General features: G+C 40.7%; 1 protein-coding gene across 10 annotated transcripts in view; it reads left to right on the forward strand.

Moving 5' to 3' along the window:
* UVR8 (Regulator of chromosome condensation (RCC1) family protein) overlaps window positions 1-17,053 on the forward strand; it is a 167,518-nt gene extending 150,465 nt beyond the window's left edge. For 4 of the 10 annotated variants that reach the window (XM_087675982.1, XM_087675984.1, XM_087675987.1 and 1 more), the window contains 3 exons: window positions 3,364-3,458; window positions 3,660-3,813; window positions 16,487-17,053. In XM_087675982.1, coding sequence (XP_087532108.1) covers window positions 3,364-3,458; window positions 3,660-3,813; window positions 16,487-16,494 — 257 coding nt within the window. In that variant the 3' untranslated portion in view covers window positions 16,495-17,053. Of the gene's footprint in view, window positions 1-3,363; window positions 3,459-3,655; window positions 3,814-16,486 lie in introns of those variants that run through there. The other 6 variants (XR_015690568.1, XM_087675983.1, XM_087675986.1 and 3 more) reach the window with 6 other exon arrangements.
* The last annotated feature ends 292 nt before the right edge of the window (window positions 17,054-17,345 follow it).

Consider the following 17,345-nt stretch of genomic DNA (forward strand, 5'->3'; position numbering starts at 1 on the left):
CACAGTGGGATTTCATCTCTCAGAATATGATGAAATTACGTGTCTTGTAGAGATTGGTGTTTGTGATGTATTGGTTGTACTCAGATGCAGCTTCTCAATGCATCATGGCAAGAACTTGTCAATGTCCCAAATGTTGGGTGAATCTATAAGCAAGGATGCCCCTTGAGGACTGTCCCTTGAGCATTTTCTTGTATGCTACTATTGTACATGGCTAGGCTCTTAGATGCATGATTGTTAGATGGGCTGCAATTACTTGATGCTAGTATGCTCTTAGTGGCTACAATGTCTCTTGTCATACCTAGTAATGACACTCTTGATGCCTTACCTGCATTTGAATTGGCAGCTGGGCTGCAAATCAATTTTGAGAAATAAATGCTTTTAACTACGAATTTTTATGATTGATGCACTTTGATTTAGCTGAGATGGATTTTGCTGCAGCATGATTAGCAATGAACAGATTGATTGTTGCTGAAATCTAGTACTAAAAGCTATTGACTTGGCCCTTAGAATCTGAATAGTGCAATCATTTATTATGGCTTATGTCCATACTAGGAACCACCAAAATGCAGTCTATGCAATCTTTCTTATGTGCTAGGGTACATTGCTACAATGCTTGATAAGTTCTAGCAATGTCCATCATGTTTCAAGGTTTTGCAGTGGCTGCTTGTCATAAGCTGATATCCTTGATGTAAAAATTTGAGGGTTTACCTCAAGGATCATGCTTCTGATGGGCGAATGTTAGAGCTTTGTTTGATCAGGGCCAAGACAGATACTTATGAGTTCATATCATACGCCAAGCTTCCTAATGCCTTTGCATTTAGAGGTTGATTTATGGGGCAGGCAAATCTATGCATGAATCAGTGACAAGAAGAGCCAATCGTATTAAATTGAAAACATTGTATATTCTGGGGACATTTGCAAAATCTTGTTGGTCTAACCTCAACATGCATGAAACATCTCAATTTGTGCATGAAATAGTGACAAGAAGACTCCTTTGTAATAAAATTGGAAAAATGGTATATTTTGTGGAGATTCACAAAATCTTGTTGAGCCTCGGCATGCATGAGCCACTAGTACTCATGTTCCAGAAGCTATGCCTAACAATTGATCGAGCATGTACGAAAGATTGCTGTGATGAGAAATCCACCTCATTAGAAGTGAGGATGATCAATTTTTACTGCAATGGAGCTTCTATAAAACACTCATACTACAGAGTTGAATACTCTTACAAATCTGAAAGCTTTAAGTTGTTGAACGGAGACTTGATCGAAGTGCTAGTAAGACCCACCTGAATGAGTGTTTTAAGTTGTGAAAGGGAGGGTAAGCTCCAACAATTGATAGGCCAATGATGATACCTCAAGGGCTCACTCTGTCCCCTAGGCCAGCTCTATGTGTCTAGACTCTAGGGTGAAGTAGATAGGGAGAAGAAAAACATCCATTGAGGATGTGTATAGGGCTCCATTGGAGTCCTTGGTGGTAGAGGAGTGACTAGTATTTTGTGATTCATTATTGATCCTTTAGTTTTGTATATCTCATTGTCTTGGACTTCATACACATCCATACTGGGCTGAATTTGGTGCTTGCGAGGAAAGTAAACCTGTGCATGGATGGCAGACATTGGGGGAGAGGGGTGGAGGATGCCTCAAGCCTTTGAACAAAAGGGAGCTTTTGGGATGCGGCATGTCATAAAAATGGAGGGCGGTTTTTTGGGCAGACTAAGTGGTTGGGCAATGGGGAAGGAAGGCAAGGCAGTAGAGAGTGATGATGAGAATGTGAAGGGAGGAAGTGTAGGGATGGCAAGTTGTGTGAAGAGGCTAGTGGGTCATCTTTAAAGGAAAAATGACTTTTTTTGGGGGGGTGGTTTTGAAGAGTGGTTGGGTGGCAAGGGAGGCTGGTGGAGGGTAAGCATGATATTTGGGCGTATGGGCTACCGTAAGATTGGAGAGCATTTTTTTGGTTTACTAGGGGAGTCAGGTGGAGGGCAACCCTGATAGCTGAATGGAGGGGCTGGCCGTTGCAGTAATGTTGGAAATTGGATAGCTGAGGGAGCAAGCACTGATTGCGTTGGTAGTGGTTCAGTGTGGCATTGGGAGGGACCCATACCACACTTGATAGCAGACTATCATTCCAGGTTTTCATACTGGATGATGGCCACAATTCTTTAATATCTTTCTTAGGAGGAAGGTGCAAGTAGTATCTTCTTTCACTGCTTGATACTAGCCCCGACTTCTTCTTTACAAAGCAATGCTTTGCTTGGAAAGAAGGCTACATACTGCTGAGGTAGTCAAGCTTTGGCCCTAGCTAAGGCTTGATTTGTCTTTACTAATGTAGTTTGTAATGAAAGTTTTTAGCCAGCTTGTGGAAGGTCTGGAGAAAGCAGGAGTATTGTACTGCATAGTATGTAGACTATCATGATTTGCGACCAGTCTATTTGCTACAAAGAGTTTTTAACTCTAAGATGACAATGTGCTCTCTGCTTAATCCAGTTATCTCCATAGGTGTGGTAAATCTCCACAGCTGATGTCCATGAAGGTGAAGAACAATTTCAATTGGAAATTCTATGTCTTAAATCTCATGAAGTGACATAGGGTGCTGAATCCGTGGGACTTTGTAGGCTATCTGTGAGAATACAGTGAGTGTTGGGCTACCTGAATGACATGCAAAGGCTTTTAGAATCTTTGCAATGAGGCAATTTAAAGACCAAAGTCTTAAAAAAGTAGAATTCCTACAGTATTCTTGGCAGCTTCTCCTTCATAAAAGTTGCAAGGAAAGTACTTAATTTTTGGGGGATGAATCTCTCGGTATGCTCTGCAGGAGACCTTAGTGTCTGTCGGTAGGTCTCTTGTACAAGTCATGCCCACCTCATGAGACTCCTGTGCAGTACCCTATCTGATCATCTCAATTCACAATCACCTTGTAGCTTTGCTTGATTCATGTATCAGCGATCTTGTATGATGTGCAAATAAAGTTATGTCCTTTATTTTCATGGCATATTTTAAAAGAGGGAGAATCTGTGTTGAGTGTGTGGAAGCTAAAATTAAACTCCTTTTGAAAGGAGAAGGCGAGGGATGGATAGTGTTGCAGCTGTAGCATCTCTACGCATATTTGTGCATTGTTTTTCCTGAGCGCTTGATTTTGTAATAGTGCAATAAGATGTTTCTGTAGTATTTTTGTCCTTTGGAAGAAACATGACAGCTGGCTGAATTTTGTAAAGTCTAACAGAGCATGTATGAATGTAGAGTTTACAGGTATCTTGGCTAGTGTTCCTATGCCAATCTATTATAAAAAGTAACTTGTGAATGCATCATCAAGCTTTATGAATATTTCCTTTCAGGCAACTCAAATGCTGTGTTATGTTTGCAGCTGCTGCAAATTGGATTGCGCCATCTGAAAGATATGCCATTGTGCCAGATGAAACTGTAAGAACGCTTGCCAGTCGTCTCCACCAAACAGCCAATGTATGATTCACAATTGTCGTATTGTATTGTTTGCCTATTATCATTTTAGTACTGAAGCTCTGTTGCTATGATGCCATCCATTGCAATCTAAGCGTGGTGTTGCAATAAAATTATGAAGATACTGAAGGAAGGATGGTAAAATAGTGAGCACTGAATATTATTTCTTGTGCTGTGTCCATGTGTGTATATATACGTAGACAGCCATATGAATGGGTAGAGAAACACAGGCAGACAGACAGAGCAGAGATGCACAGACAGAAGTTTGCACAGGCAGGTAGTAGACAGGCAGATATAAAGACATGCAGTCAGAGGGACAAATATACAAACAGGGCAGGCATCCTTCTGTGTCAGCAAGGTTAGTGATGTGGTACTGAGTTTCCATGTGGTCAGACAAAAGAGAATGGAGACCTCAGTGGTGACCCCAACCTTGGATCCTTTGCCATTGAATACAAGTGGCTTAACTTGTTTTAAGAGAAATTTCTTTTTTGAAAGCTCAGCAGTGTTACTTGTAGTCAAAATCATAACTTCAGCTTAGATTTGCAACATACCTCTAGTTCTTTGTCTGTAAAGACTATTTTATGGCAGGCTTTAAATTGAATGTAGTAGAAACCACTGGTCCTCATCATGCTTACAAGCTAGCAGTAAATGTTGATCTCTCAACATGTGAGGATGGTAAGAAAGGGCAGACATATTGCTTTTAGGGCTCTTTTTATTGTTTTGGCAGAAACTTTTTCAATGAGTTTAGCTTGTGTCAATGCAAACTTCATTAGCCATACTGAGAATCATCTCACAACAAACAAAAGTCGATGGCGTAAATTTGCCTGCAACTTTTTAATTCGTAAACCTTGGACACCTCTCCTCAAGCAGCTGCATCTGGAAGTTGTAGGATACATGGACTTAGCTAGTCTGATAGTCTTTGAGTCTCCCTTGTAGTGAAACATCAAGACCTCAACCCAAAAGGATTGACTTGAGGTTCTCCGTACTCCTAAGGTCTTCCCAAAAACTATGTAACACCCATCTAAGATGGTCACATCACAACAGATTACAGATGAGATTAGCTAACATTGCACTTAACATTAATATTTGTCTGTTTTTTGGAGGATTGCTAAGGTACTTTTTGTAGAGCCCCCTCACCTTAACCTTCCTTACAAACTTGATAAGTTAATCTCTAGCAGATATACTTAAGCTTAGCATCATTTTTAAAGGGCTTTTCAATGATATAAGTTTTTTTGGGGGTTCACTTTTCTCTTTGCTTGACTCTTCATGGTCATTTCACCTTCGATTGAGAAAGGGGGTAAGTTGAATTGAGAGTAAAGGGGGTAAGAAGGTAATGTGATCTTAGAAGTAAATTAGTGAGAGACAAAAAAAGGAAGATAAGGATAGGGCCATAAATGGTGACTGATGGTGAAAATGACTAGGGAGATGGCGAGATGATGGTGAAGAGAATGCGAGGTCATTTCACCTTAGATTGAGTTAAGGCTTAGATTGTTAATAGAGAAAGGGGGTAAGTTGAATTGAGAGTAAAGGGGGTAAGAAGGTAATGTGACCTGAGAAATAAATTAGTGATAGAAAAAAAGGAATATAAGGATAGGGCCAGGGCCATAAATGGTGATTGATGGTGAAAATGACTAGGGAGATGGCGAGATGATGGTGAAGAGAATGCAAGGTCATTTCACCTTAGATTGAGTTAAGGCTTAGATTGTCAATAGAGAAAGGGGGTAAGTTAAATTGAGAGTAAAGGGGGTAAGAAGGTCATGTGACCTTAGAAATAAATTAGTGATAGACAAAAGGGAATATAAGGATAGGGCCATAAATGGTGATTGCGGGTGAAAATGACTAGGGAGATGGTGAGATGATGGTGAAGAGAAGGCGAGGTGGTGATAACACTAGTGAGAAAAAGTTGGATAGTGATGTTGATGTAGTTTGGTGGAGGATGGTGCTGGGTATAAATGATGGGAGCAAGGAAAGCGGCGAAGGAGATGACGGGATGATGGTTAAAAGAAGCTAAGAGTGTGATGAGGCAGGTGAGAGAGGCAGTCGATGAAGATGTGGAGCTAGGAGCTAGCTTGGTGGAGGATGGCGGTCGTGAGCGTGGGATCGTAGGAACAGTGGGATTGGTTGTAGTACGGGTTGCAATCCTCCCTATCTCTCTCTCTCTCTCTCTCTGACTAATAGCTGCAGGATTTTGGTCTTTTTTCTTCTTTTTGGGGTTGTAAAATATCATATTTAGCTTGCTGTTGAGAAAGAAACATTGATGGACAAATAAATAGTGATTCCCAAGAAGACCATCTTCTAGAGCTGTGGATCTTGTCAAATTCTGTCCATGCATTGGTAGAAAAGCTTAAACTAGAAAGATCTTCACTACCACACACATACCTTTGAGCACTTAAGGCTTTCGTCCCCTGGCATGATTTGCTGTGAAAGATCTCTCCCATGTTCTAGAAAACAGAGCCAGGATGAGGTTTGGAATGAGCAATAGAAGTTTTGGCTTGGCCTATTGAAGGTTGAGTTTGTGACCTAGCGACGAATCATTTGTATCAGCAATTCAATAATAAACAACTACTACCACATGGGGTGCCATGGTTTGGGATCAATCTTTCTTTGTATCATGGTGTAGGAGCATTATAACACCATAATTTTATTTTTCTGTTTTAGTGGTGAATTTGAGTCTTCAAGATTAAGTGCTGGCAAGTCAAAATCTCTAGAACTTCTGTTAGTGAAGGCTAAATCTGCCCAACTATATCCCGTAAACAATCATGACTACATGGTATTGAATGCAAATACAGCAAGTGCATTGTTGAAAGGATGAGCTTCTATTGTGAGAGCAACAGGCCTGATTTTGGATACAAGACACATAAAGGAAGGAAGCCCTAATATTCCCCACATTGAAAAAGACCTTTTGCATTGTAAAAACTCTTGCTAAAACAAAGGCATTGTTTGCTGCAAAGAAATGCCTCATTTGTGAACAAGGGGGGCATAGAACCTGTGAATGCTCACAATCCAAGTTTGAGGATGATTTTAATGGAAAATAGGAGCAAAGGGCAAAAGGCCTGAGCCATCAATTGGATATATACTTGACTCAATGAGTAGCCAAACGTGGATGCTTAAACGTTATGTGCTTGGGGCAAAGAAGAGATCAAATGGGACCGGTATTCTTTGATTTTAGTGCCCGTGCTAACTTGCCCTATGTGCGCATGCATTTGTGTATGTTGGCAACCAAGTTGGGAGTTCAAGATATTATGAGATGGGTTCTATAGGTGAGGCTAGTATGGTGTGTCCTGGTCATATAGAGCTAGTGACCTCTTATTATTCAAAGGCTCTATATTCACTTGCACAATTATGTGGGGAGGGAGGACTTTCATGTTAGCATCTTGTGGGCTGTGATGTTGGGCATTGCATGGTGTCATAGGGCGTATCCATATTCACTTGCACAATTATGTGGGGATAAAGGGACTTTCATGTTAGCATCTTGTGAACTGATGTTTGGCATTCCGCGGTGTTATAGGGTTCGTAGTTATGTACAACAGGAAAATTGCTCTTACATGCAGAGGAAAGCATTATTTTTGAATGCTAGTTTAGTAGTTGTATTAGCTTGTGCTTTTTAGTAGTTAGATATCATCTTTCTTCATACTTGGTTTTTGCAAAGGGTGTTACTAATGTGCAATCAAGTCTAACATTTCTATTTTGAGTAAAGGGTGGATAGATTTCTAAAAGGATATGAGTGGTGTTTTTGAATCTTTGCTTGGTGAACTTTTACTTGAGAGGCTAGAAGACCATTCCATTGATTTAGTGCCTATAAGTATGCTGCCAGCATATAGAGTGAGTGCTGCGCAACAAGAAGAAATCGAGGGTCAAGCTAAGGAAATGCTAGAGAAATAATGGTTTGCTCCTTGATGGGCTAGAGGGAAGTGCAAATTTCGGTCATATAGACCTTAAAGGCAAGAACGATCTTTTAATGTGAGGCTTGAAGATGTACACAAGACAGCAACTAGGACTACCTTTGGTCTATATGAGTTCTTGGTTACACCATTGACGTTTACAACAATGTCCTACTACTTTTGATGGAATAATGGATAAAATCTTTGGGAAGCATAGGTCTTTTATGGTACCATCTTTGATGACATGATAGTAGATTCAAATGAGGCTAAGTATTAGAAGGATTTGGCCATTGTGTTTCTAGAACCTCAAAGATGTGGATTGTCCATTAATACAAAAAAGAGTCAATTGCTTATGCTTATATTAGAGTTTCACTTCTTTCGACACATTGTATCTAAAGACGGTGTGCGTATGATTGTGCAATAGTTGAAGGAATTCATAGTTGGCTTGATTTGGGAACCTTGCATGATGTTCATAGCATAGCATTCTAGGGTTGTGTTGTTACTATGGAAGGCTTTTGTTTTCATGAGTTGATAAGAAAATGGCAGCATTCAATAAGTTGAAAGAAAAGCTTACTTCAGATCTAGTGTTGAATTTGCTAGACCTTGAAAAAGTTTTTGTTGTTCATCATGGGCCTAAACCACAACATGCTTTCTACCCTAGACATGCACTATCTAAAAGAGGAACATAGATGGAAATGCACCATCTCATATCCTTCTAAGGCAACTCAAGCTCATTGAGGAAGTATCACAAAGTCTTGATGATCTTTATGCCCATGCAAATGATGTTTCCAAGTAGAAAGAGCATGAATTACAACCAACAACTCTCTCATTGTCTTGCAAACACTTCTACCCTATAAACCTCTACTCTTGCATGCTAGCACATGTTTCAACAATATCTATATCTTATCATCATGAGCTAGATGATATGAAGATCAATATGCATAGGGTGATCACTTTCCTAGGTCCTAAGATTTATTATCAATTGATTAGTATCAGGAGCACTATATTTTAATGGATAATTTTCTTATGATGCATGGTCATTTACATGCTTGGTCATGTATGATGCGGAGTCATTTATGTGCCTTAAAGCAATTGAGAGCAAATGTTATACCCATGCACCACCATATGTAGAGCATAGTGACGTGAGATAGCTTGCAATGACTCTCAGGAAGGGAGAAAATGTTAAATAGTGGTCAAAATATATTGAAATGCATTTCTAGATTGAAAAAGTTTCGTCAATCTTGAAAGCACGTTGTGTTTCAACGTTCGAGAAATGTTCCAATCGTCTCAAAAAATGTTTTAGGACGACAGGGAAAGTTTGCATGAAAGGAGATACAACCTTTGTGGTAAAAATTTGAATGTTTGTGCCTTATTAGATAATATAATCAAATTTAGGCCATAAATATACCGTTTTATGTGTTAACCAGGTGAAATTGAATCTATTGTTTCAATCACAATCTTTTCTAGTAAAAAAGGGATCCCCCCTTTAAATCAAGACCTTTCATAAAAGCGAAAATTAATTCTTTTATATGTTATCAATAAAGGCCTTGGTTTGCCTACATCCATATGCTAAATTCACTTCTTCATTCTTTTGTTGATATATTCTTCTTCCTTTTCATGTCACAACACCCTTCTCTTCCTAGAATCACAAAAAATGCAGGTTGTGAAGATATGCTAGGGTTTACATTGAGGAAACATAGCATGTATAACACCAAGACTCAGACAATAGCAAGCAAAACTCAAGTCCGAAGCGCAAGACGCAAAACTCAAACATAGAGAGAAGAAACTTCGAAGTAAATGAATGCTGTGAATGAATGTAACAGTGTGCAAAATGTCTAAGGGCAGAGCAATGGATTGTCGGAGAGTGACGTCGATCGGAGATAAATCTCTAGTGTTGTAACCACTAGTCGGAGATAAGAGAGTGTTGAATAATGAAGGGCAACAGGTTGGTCACCAAAATGTAGCAGCCAGAAATTGAAATATGGTAAATGTAGTAGTGTACCACTAGAGAAGGCTGAAAACTGGTCACACAAGGCAAAGAATTGTGGAGCGACAATAGGAGAGGTGTTTGTTGATGTAGACCATTTGTTGGACAGCAAAAGCACAAGTAGTGCAGTAGTTGCCTCATGGGACAGATGGCCATAGCCTATCGCCTGACGCCAAATGCTAAAAATGCAGGCTGATCAAGTGCTACAATGATACAGCAAATGGATACTTCCAAACAGTAGGGCGATGGCTGAAAACATGCTGCCTAGGGTTGGATAGTGATGGGCTGCAGTCAGTGATGGTTGGACATTAGATGGTAGGTGGTTGATGACTGAAATTTACACGATAGAGTGAGAAACCTGCACAAAAGGATAAGGCTGAATGGTATGCAGCCTGTCTTTTTATAGAGGTTAAAGGGTGCCCTAAAAATTAGGGTTTTGGGGGAACCACGAAAACTCTCTTGAACGGTGCACCACTTCAAACTCAATAACTAAGCGTGTGTTGGGGTTGTTTAAACATGCTAATAAGCTGTAAGGCATGTTCTAGCTCAACACCCCACTTCCAGGCCCAAAACTGAGCCACAAAGGGAAGGCCAGTAATATTTATCCCAAGGTGTTTCACCTCAAAACAACCAATGCATCGCATAAAGGGTCCATGGTGGCTGGTCGATGGCCTACCAAGACTAGAGAGGGGATAGTTATCTCACCAAGGACGTCGTAGTAGTGACCCTAGAGAGAATAGGACATTGAAGAAAGGGTGCTCATCGGCTGCCCAATGGCCTACCAAGCCCTACAAAGGGGGATGGAACCACATTGAACTTTTGTTTTTGTTTTTTGTTTCTTGTTTCTTGTTTTGGGGTGGAAAGTTAATTTTATGGGCGGCAACCGATTAAGTAGCAGTGAGCAAAAGGATATGAGTAGGGATGGAACCACAAAATCATGTTAAGAAGAATGGTGGTATAATTTGTCAGTGGAAATAGCTTAAGATCTGTCTATTGGTGCTCTGCACAATGAAATGCATAATATGCTACATGGTGAAGAATGCTAATGTAGCATGTGTCACTTGGATGGTGCCCCTTGTGGGAAAATTGTTCACTTGCCTAAGCATCCTAGTACAAAGATTATGAAATCATGCAATGCATAGGGGAATGTGTAAGAGGGGGGAAGGCGGATATCGAAGACAAGTGCTAAAACTTGTAGAATACCAAGAAGGGTAGAAATTCCCTTTGAACCGGGATGTTGATGCCTAAGGAGAAAGGGGAGCTTGAGGATGTCTGTCTTCGTGTGGTGTTGAGAACCATGCGGATAAAGATGATGAAGCATCTCGAGTGCAAGGATAGTAGTCATCGCCATGATAGCATCAAGAGAGATGCTGCATAATCAAGTGTGGGACGGAAAGCCTCTATGCTAGCAAAGGAGCAAAATTGCAAGTAGATGGAACCATGAAAGAAATGACATGCAACTCCTATCTCGAGCCGAGGAAGGATTGGTGCAAACTTGCATGTTAACCTTACACTAAAATACAAAACCCTACAAAAGAGGTTAAACTTTGCAAACACAAAGGTGAGAAGTGAGATGCTCCAAAGAACAAAGCTGAAAATTAGAAAAAGCAAGCTAAGTGCAATGCAATATGTAAGTATGCGGTACAAGTCTAAAAAAAGGGAAGGCTAAGTGTGGGGTCACCGTCGCAAACGCTCGCTAGTAGGGCTATGGCAATGAAATGCTTGACAAGGTGGTGAAGTGGATATCCTAGGAATGCATGCATAACGTGTAATAGGTGAGCCAATAGCAGACCAATCAACTAATCTTTTGACAGTAGTGAAGGAGATAGGCTATTCAAGCTGTTTGCATGCCACGTTGAGTAGCCATTGTGGCAGATGAAGTAGATGGTGCAGTAGCGAGAGGTGTAGCCCCACTGGATTGGTCAGTTGAAGTAGAGACAATTGCAGCAGACAACTGAGGTTTTCTAGGTGGAAGACTTGGGGCGTTGATATGACACTCCTAATCCACATGGCCCAACCTCTGGTAGTGTGTGCAAAACCTATTTTTCTTAGGAATTTGTTGCCAAAGGGATTGTGTTTCTTTGGTTTCGTCGAAGGAAAGGGGTATCACCCTTGTTTTGGCTTGCCTTCGCATCTTGCGCGTTCTTGCCATTGTTGGTTTTCTCTCTTGAAGAAGAGGCAACCAGCCCTTGCTCCTCTAAATGGATTTGTGTGGAGCTCTTCTTGTGGACTTGATTATGTGTTTTCACATAATGCAAGAACTGGCACTCAAGCTCGTAGAAGGTTAGCAATCTAGGTAGTGAGATATTGTGCTGGATAAAATGGAAATATTTGTTAAGCAACTTGTTCAAGACGAAATTGACTTGATCGCCATCTGACTTAGGGAATCGAATACTGGTAAACTCGACAAGTAACTATTGATATTCAGCCAACTTAACTTTCAAATCATCCCCTTAATGAAAAACTTCTGAAGCTCAAAATCGAGATTGATATGTCGAGTGTGATTTCCTGCAGCATAGTGGTCAATGAGATGACTCCAATAGTCAAATGTGAGGAGAAAATGTTGTAATTGAGAGTGGAACTTATGAAACAACCCTTGCATTAACTCAACATTGGCGTGGCATTGCGGGCTCTCCATTGATGTATGTGATTAGGGTGAGCTAATCAAGGGTCTCAGCATAGGCTCGGTACCAATGACGAGGTTCCAAAGTTCTGGGGATTCAAGCACTTGTTGCATGAGGTTCCATCAAGTGGTCAATTCAACTTGTTTAAAACAAGTCTTATCTGTAAAGGTATTCTTGGCTCTTGCAACAAGAGTGGTAGTGCTAGGATATTGAGGTGTGTAACGGGGATAGGGTGGATATTGGGGATAGAGAAAAGGAGGAGAGTGCACTTGGGAACAAACCCTAGAGTGCCCAGCATGCTTTTGAGAATTGTGCACAACGGATCCAAATGCGTCCATGGGGGAACGTAACCGATTGAGAAGCCCATGGTGGAGAGATAGGAACATGTGCAACAAAAGATGAAAATCCTTGCATAGGAGTGACCCAAGGAATGTGTAATGATAGGCCATAAGTAGAGGATGGATATCTTGTGTTGGAAAGGTCATTATAGTTTGTGAGTGTTTGAGGGTAGTGAGGGAGGTGCTCATCAAGGTGCTCATCATAGTTGTCCCAATGTGTAAGGGTTTGGTAAAGTGGGGGTATGTGGAAGGTAAAATGTTAAAGGGTGGTATTCTCTCTAAAGGATGGGAAATGGGAAAGTGGTAGAAATGGAGATGGAAGATCCAACCCCCTAGTGTGCTTTGAGCGGAAGTGAAATGTAATCCAAAATTTTGGAATGAAGATGTAAGGAGATCAGAATGTGGAGAAGATAGTGGTGGGATGGAAGGGGGTTGAGAAGTGTGCTAAATGAAACAGATGGTAAACATATATGTGATGAAGGGTTGCTTCAAGAGTCTCCTTTATTAAAATTAATATAATGAAAACCATTCGGATCCAAAGGTGGAGTGCAATCCAAGATTGTGGAATGAAGATGTAAAGAGATTAGAATGTGGAGAAGATAGTGGTGGCATGGAAGAGAGTTCAGAAGTGTTGTTTACTTGTTCAAATGAAACTGATTGTAGAGATATACTTGATGGGAGCCTCCTCTATTAAAGTTAACATACTAAAAATAATCCGGATCTTGCGCACCAAAAGGAGAAACAGAAGAGGCTTTTGACTCATACGACTCAAAAGCGTTATACGAACCTAGCATAGGGCCTAGTTGAGATGAAGGAGATGGATCCCCAGACTTGTCGAATGTCATGGTTCCTCCAAGATTAGAGAGGTGGCCACTCTCTCCAATTGGTGCAAATGGAGTAGTAGCACTTGTTGAAGGTGTACAGACATGACTGTATGTGATGCACAAGTACTTCTCAAACTCTTCATCTATAAGAGTGAAAATAGGAGAAAAAGATGGTAAAGGTGAAGGTGTATTTGCCTCCTCCTCGAGACCATAAGACCTTCTCAGAGTCTCCAATGATAAAGATGCTTGATAGGGCATCATAAGATTCATAGAAGAAAGTGCCTAAGATATAATGAGTTACAATTGAGTTGTGTATTGAGTCTTGCATAAAGACTAGCCTCCACAATCGCTGCAGGATAGTCTTTAAAAGAGTACCGGCTCTGATACCATGTGAAGACATGCTAGGTTTTGCAACAAGGAAACATAGTATGTACGATCAAGATTGAAACAGAAAGACTCGAACAGTAACAATCAGAACTGAAATCCTAGACGCAAAATGCAAAACTCAAAAGATACAGAGAAACACAAAGAAAAGAAACTCTGAAGTGTTGTTGTAAATGAATGTAAGAGTGTATAGAATGGCCAAGGGCAGATTAATGGAGTATCAGAGACTGACATCCACCGAAGACGGATCTCGAGTGTTGTAACAACTAGTCGGAGATGAGAGAGTGCTGAATAATGAAGGGCAATAGGCTGGTCACCAAAACACTACAGTCAGAGGCTAAAATTTGGTAAATGCAGTAATGTACCAGGAGAGAAGGCTGAGAACTGGTTACCTGAGGCAAAGAATTGTCAAGTGACAACATGAGAGGTGTTTGCTGATGTAGAGGGCCTGCTGCACAACAAAACTGTAGGTACTGCATCAGTCACCTAGTGGGAGAGATGGTAGTAGCGTATCGCTTGGCATCAGATGCTGAAAATGCAGGCTGATCAGGTGCTATGATGACACACTAGATGGAGACCTCCAAACAGTAGGGCAATGGCTGGAGACAAGCTGCCTACAATTGGATAGCGATGGGTCGCAATCGGTGATGGCTGGACAAGAGATGATAGGTGGCTGATGGCTGAAATCTGCACGGTAGAGTGAGAAACTTACACAAAAGTACAAGGTTGAATGCTGGACATTCTGTCTATTTATAGATTTTGAAGGGTGCCCCCAAAAACTAGGATTTGGGGGGTACCATTGAAACTGTTTTGAACCATGCACTACACTTGTGTTTTTCATTAATTAAGTGTGTTTTAGGGCTGTCTAAAGATACAATCAGTTGTAAAGCGTGTTTTAGCTCAACAAAGGCTCTAACAGCACATTTGGAATTCTCAGAAATATGAGATTAAATCTAACACCATCAATGTTGATAAATTAGTAAATTATTGAGAGATTAATAGTAGAAAGAGTGGACAAAGAGCTAGATAGTCAGCAATCTTTATCTCCGATCTTGATTCATATTTTACCAATCATGGAAGTTATGTTAGACGTGCTTGTTCATGGCATGCTCTTTACCTTTTAATTATCAAAATAATATCCCTTTAATCGCCTTAAGGTTATTCACCTGTTGAGTGATTTCACCAACATACATAATGCCTAAGTAATATGGGTATCACACAAAGGGTCTTCACAAATACAATCTATTGTCACAAGTAACAAATCATAAATGATCATGACATGGTTGTGAAGAGAACACGTGGTCATGAAATTCTTTAGCTTTATGAGATAGAACCACTTCCAACCTGTTGCTTCTCAGCAAACTGAACTGCTCTGTCATTTGGAGATATTTTTTGGATTTCCATCTTCTCCAAGCCCTTGAGACAATCCCTGCAAAATGTCCAGTTTCTTCGTGCATTAGGAAAACGGGCAAATCTCAAGTCGTACACCACTTCAAGACCCCTAGTGTCCTGAAGTTCAAGCATCGCTGGATGCTCCTCTCTTCTTTCCTAAGGTATGCCCCGAGATCCCAACTATGAGCTTTTCAACTGCATCAGCTTGAATATATGCTATTGGAGCTAGAATTACCATAGGTGCTGACACTGGACTTGCCCTCAAATGGTTGGGGTGAACTCGACTGAGCATTTTGCACCTTGAAGGATGGATTAGCAAGAGAGGCACATGAAGAACTTTGCCGAGTGCACCAGCAATAGTTTTAATCTTCGTGTCAAGCAGAGAATGAAAACTAGTACTGTGGAACAGAGAGAGAGACAGAGGAGAGAGAGTACATCAATATTACAAAAATTCTGCACTTCATGGAACACAGAATATCCTTATAATCAACAGAGGGCCCCCAAAAATCAATTCCTTTCTGCCTGTGAAACGACGACCTCCCGTTAATCTCTTTTCCCAATCAATTTATAGCGAGTTAAGAGAAGACATGGCCTGAAATGTTTTAGTAAACCATCTAAGAAACTGCTCTTTTGTTGGTACTCGACCCATGAAACCCATGAAAAACATGAAAAATCATGGATGAAGTGAAATCAATATGATGCGTCTTCAGTTGAAGAGACACCATAGCCTCCTGCATCTTCTTACTAGTTCCTTGAAGCTGTTCTTGTTTAGCCGCATTAATCTAAAGGTCTGTTGTTATGCCTTGAGCGGCAGTGCTGGATCTGCGGGATCCACATGAGCTGCATATGTTTGCAAGCCCATCAGTATATCATCAGTGCTTTTTTGATAGGGACTACCTCAGGCCCAGCAACATCTGTTCATCTTTTTCCCTGCATGCAGGGTAAAGACAAGACATGCCTTCTTTCACAGGAGAAAGCACAACTCAAAAGTCCTGCCTTTCTTGTGATCAGAGTTACTTCTGTGTAAGATGTTGCTCCAGATTTCCAAACCATATAAATACTAAATTATCCAGTTCATGAGATTATGCAAAAGGCTTTCTTGTGAGAATTAGGGGGGCGTTAAGTAATTGTCAGAATGGGTTGCTATGCTTGTACAAGGATAGCAATAATGCTTCTGCCACAACCCATCCCATTATATCATACTAGATAGTAAGGAGAGCCAATAAGAGCAATACCCAGTGAATGCAAACCTTTTGAGGTAGGATCTGATTGTAGAAAATTGAGAGCCTATCATGAAAGCCAGAATAAACATAGAGATTAGCGGGCTTGTATAAACATAGGATCTACATCTTGTTGGTCAAATTGGATTACATATCGAAGGGATTGATTAAGAATGTCACGAAGATTGCATGAGCATTTGTGAACCTGGGTGATGACTTGGTCATTTTGCATGACTACTTGTTGCCTAATCTTCTCGTGCTTTTATTATATACAATATATTTTTAGAGCAATGGATCTGTGTTTGTAATTAGATGATTGCAGTTAACCTTCATGTTTTTTGAAGAGTGGTGGCTATAGTTCTATAATATCTGTCCTCGCAGGTGGGTAGCCAGATACAAGGACTTGCCAATGAGGGCTTCAGGGAGGATGCAAGTGTTCCGGACACAGACTTCAAACGTATCAGAACCGAGTAGCATTTTGGCTGTCTCAATTTGAGGTAGGAGTTTTTTCTTAGAGTCGGCCACACTCGGTACAGCAAGCTTTACAAATTGGGAGGAGCTATCCTCAATGAAGAGCTGGTCCTTTTTGGAAATAAAATGGTTCATTCGACAAGGAACGTGTGTGGTTAGCAATAGCTTTCTGGAATAATGACTCATGGATTTGAAACGCTTCAGGATCGTTCCCTCTCTGCTGCTGCTGGCGGGACAAGTTTCCGAATCAGATAAACACTCACCCAACTCCATTAGATACTTGACGAGGACTCCAGGCATCCATGTTTTTTATCTTGATTCGTAATTTTGCGGGTAGGATGGCAGTGAGAAGGATCATCATTATCTGAAGCTACTTCGAGGTGACGAAGGCTGATATTGGTAAATAGTTTTTCGTTTCCAATGTTGTCTCTGGAAGTACTTGGATGATGCTATGTATCGGGCCAGAAATTAAGCCTCTCTCTCTCTCTCTCTCTCTCTCTCTCATATAACACCTAGCTTTGTTGTGGTTTAACTTTCGACAACGATTTTCAATAAATTGTCTGTTTTTTTTTTTCTTTTTCATAGCCTCTACGGAACGTTTGACGTAGTTCCTGTGATCGTCAGCTTCTATTGTTCACGTCTGCGTGAGAGAGAGAGAGAGAGAGAGAGAGAACTTTACCAAGGTGAAAGGTCCCCATCGCTAATACATTCGTGATTGGCCACGCTAATTCAAAGCAATAGGACATTGTAAGATAGCCTTGGCAATGGG

Source organism: Lygodium microphyllum, chromosome 4, assembly GCF_053477565.2.
Source record: "Lygodium microphyllum isolate KBCC chromosome 4, Lygodium_microphyllum_v1.1.10, whole genome shotgun sequence".
NCBI classification, from domain to species: domain Eukaryota; kingdom Viridiplantae; phylum Streptophyta; class Polypodiopsida; order Schizaeales; family Lygodiaceae; genus Lygodium; species Lygodium microphyllum.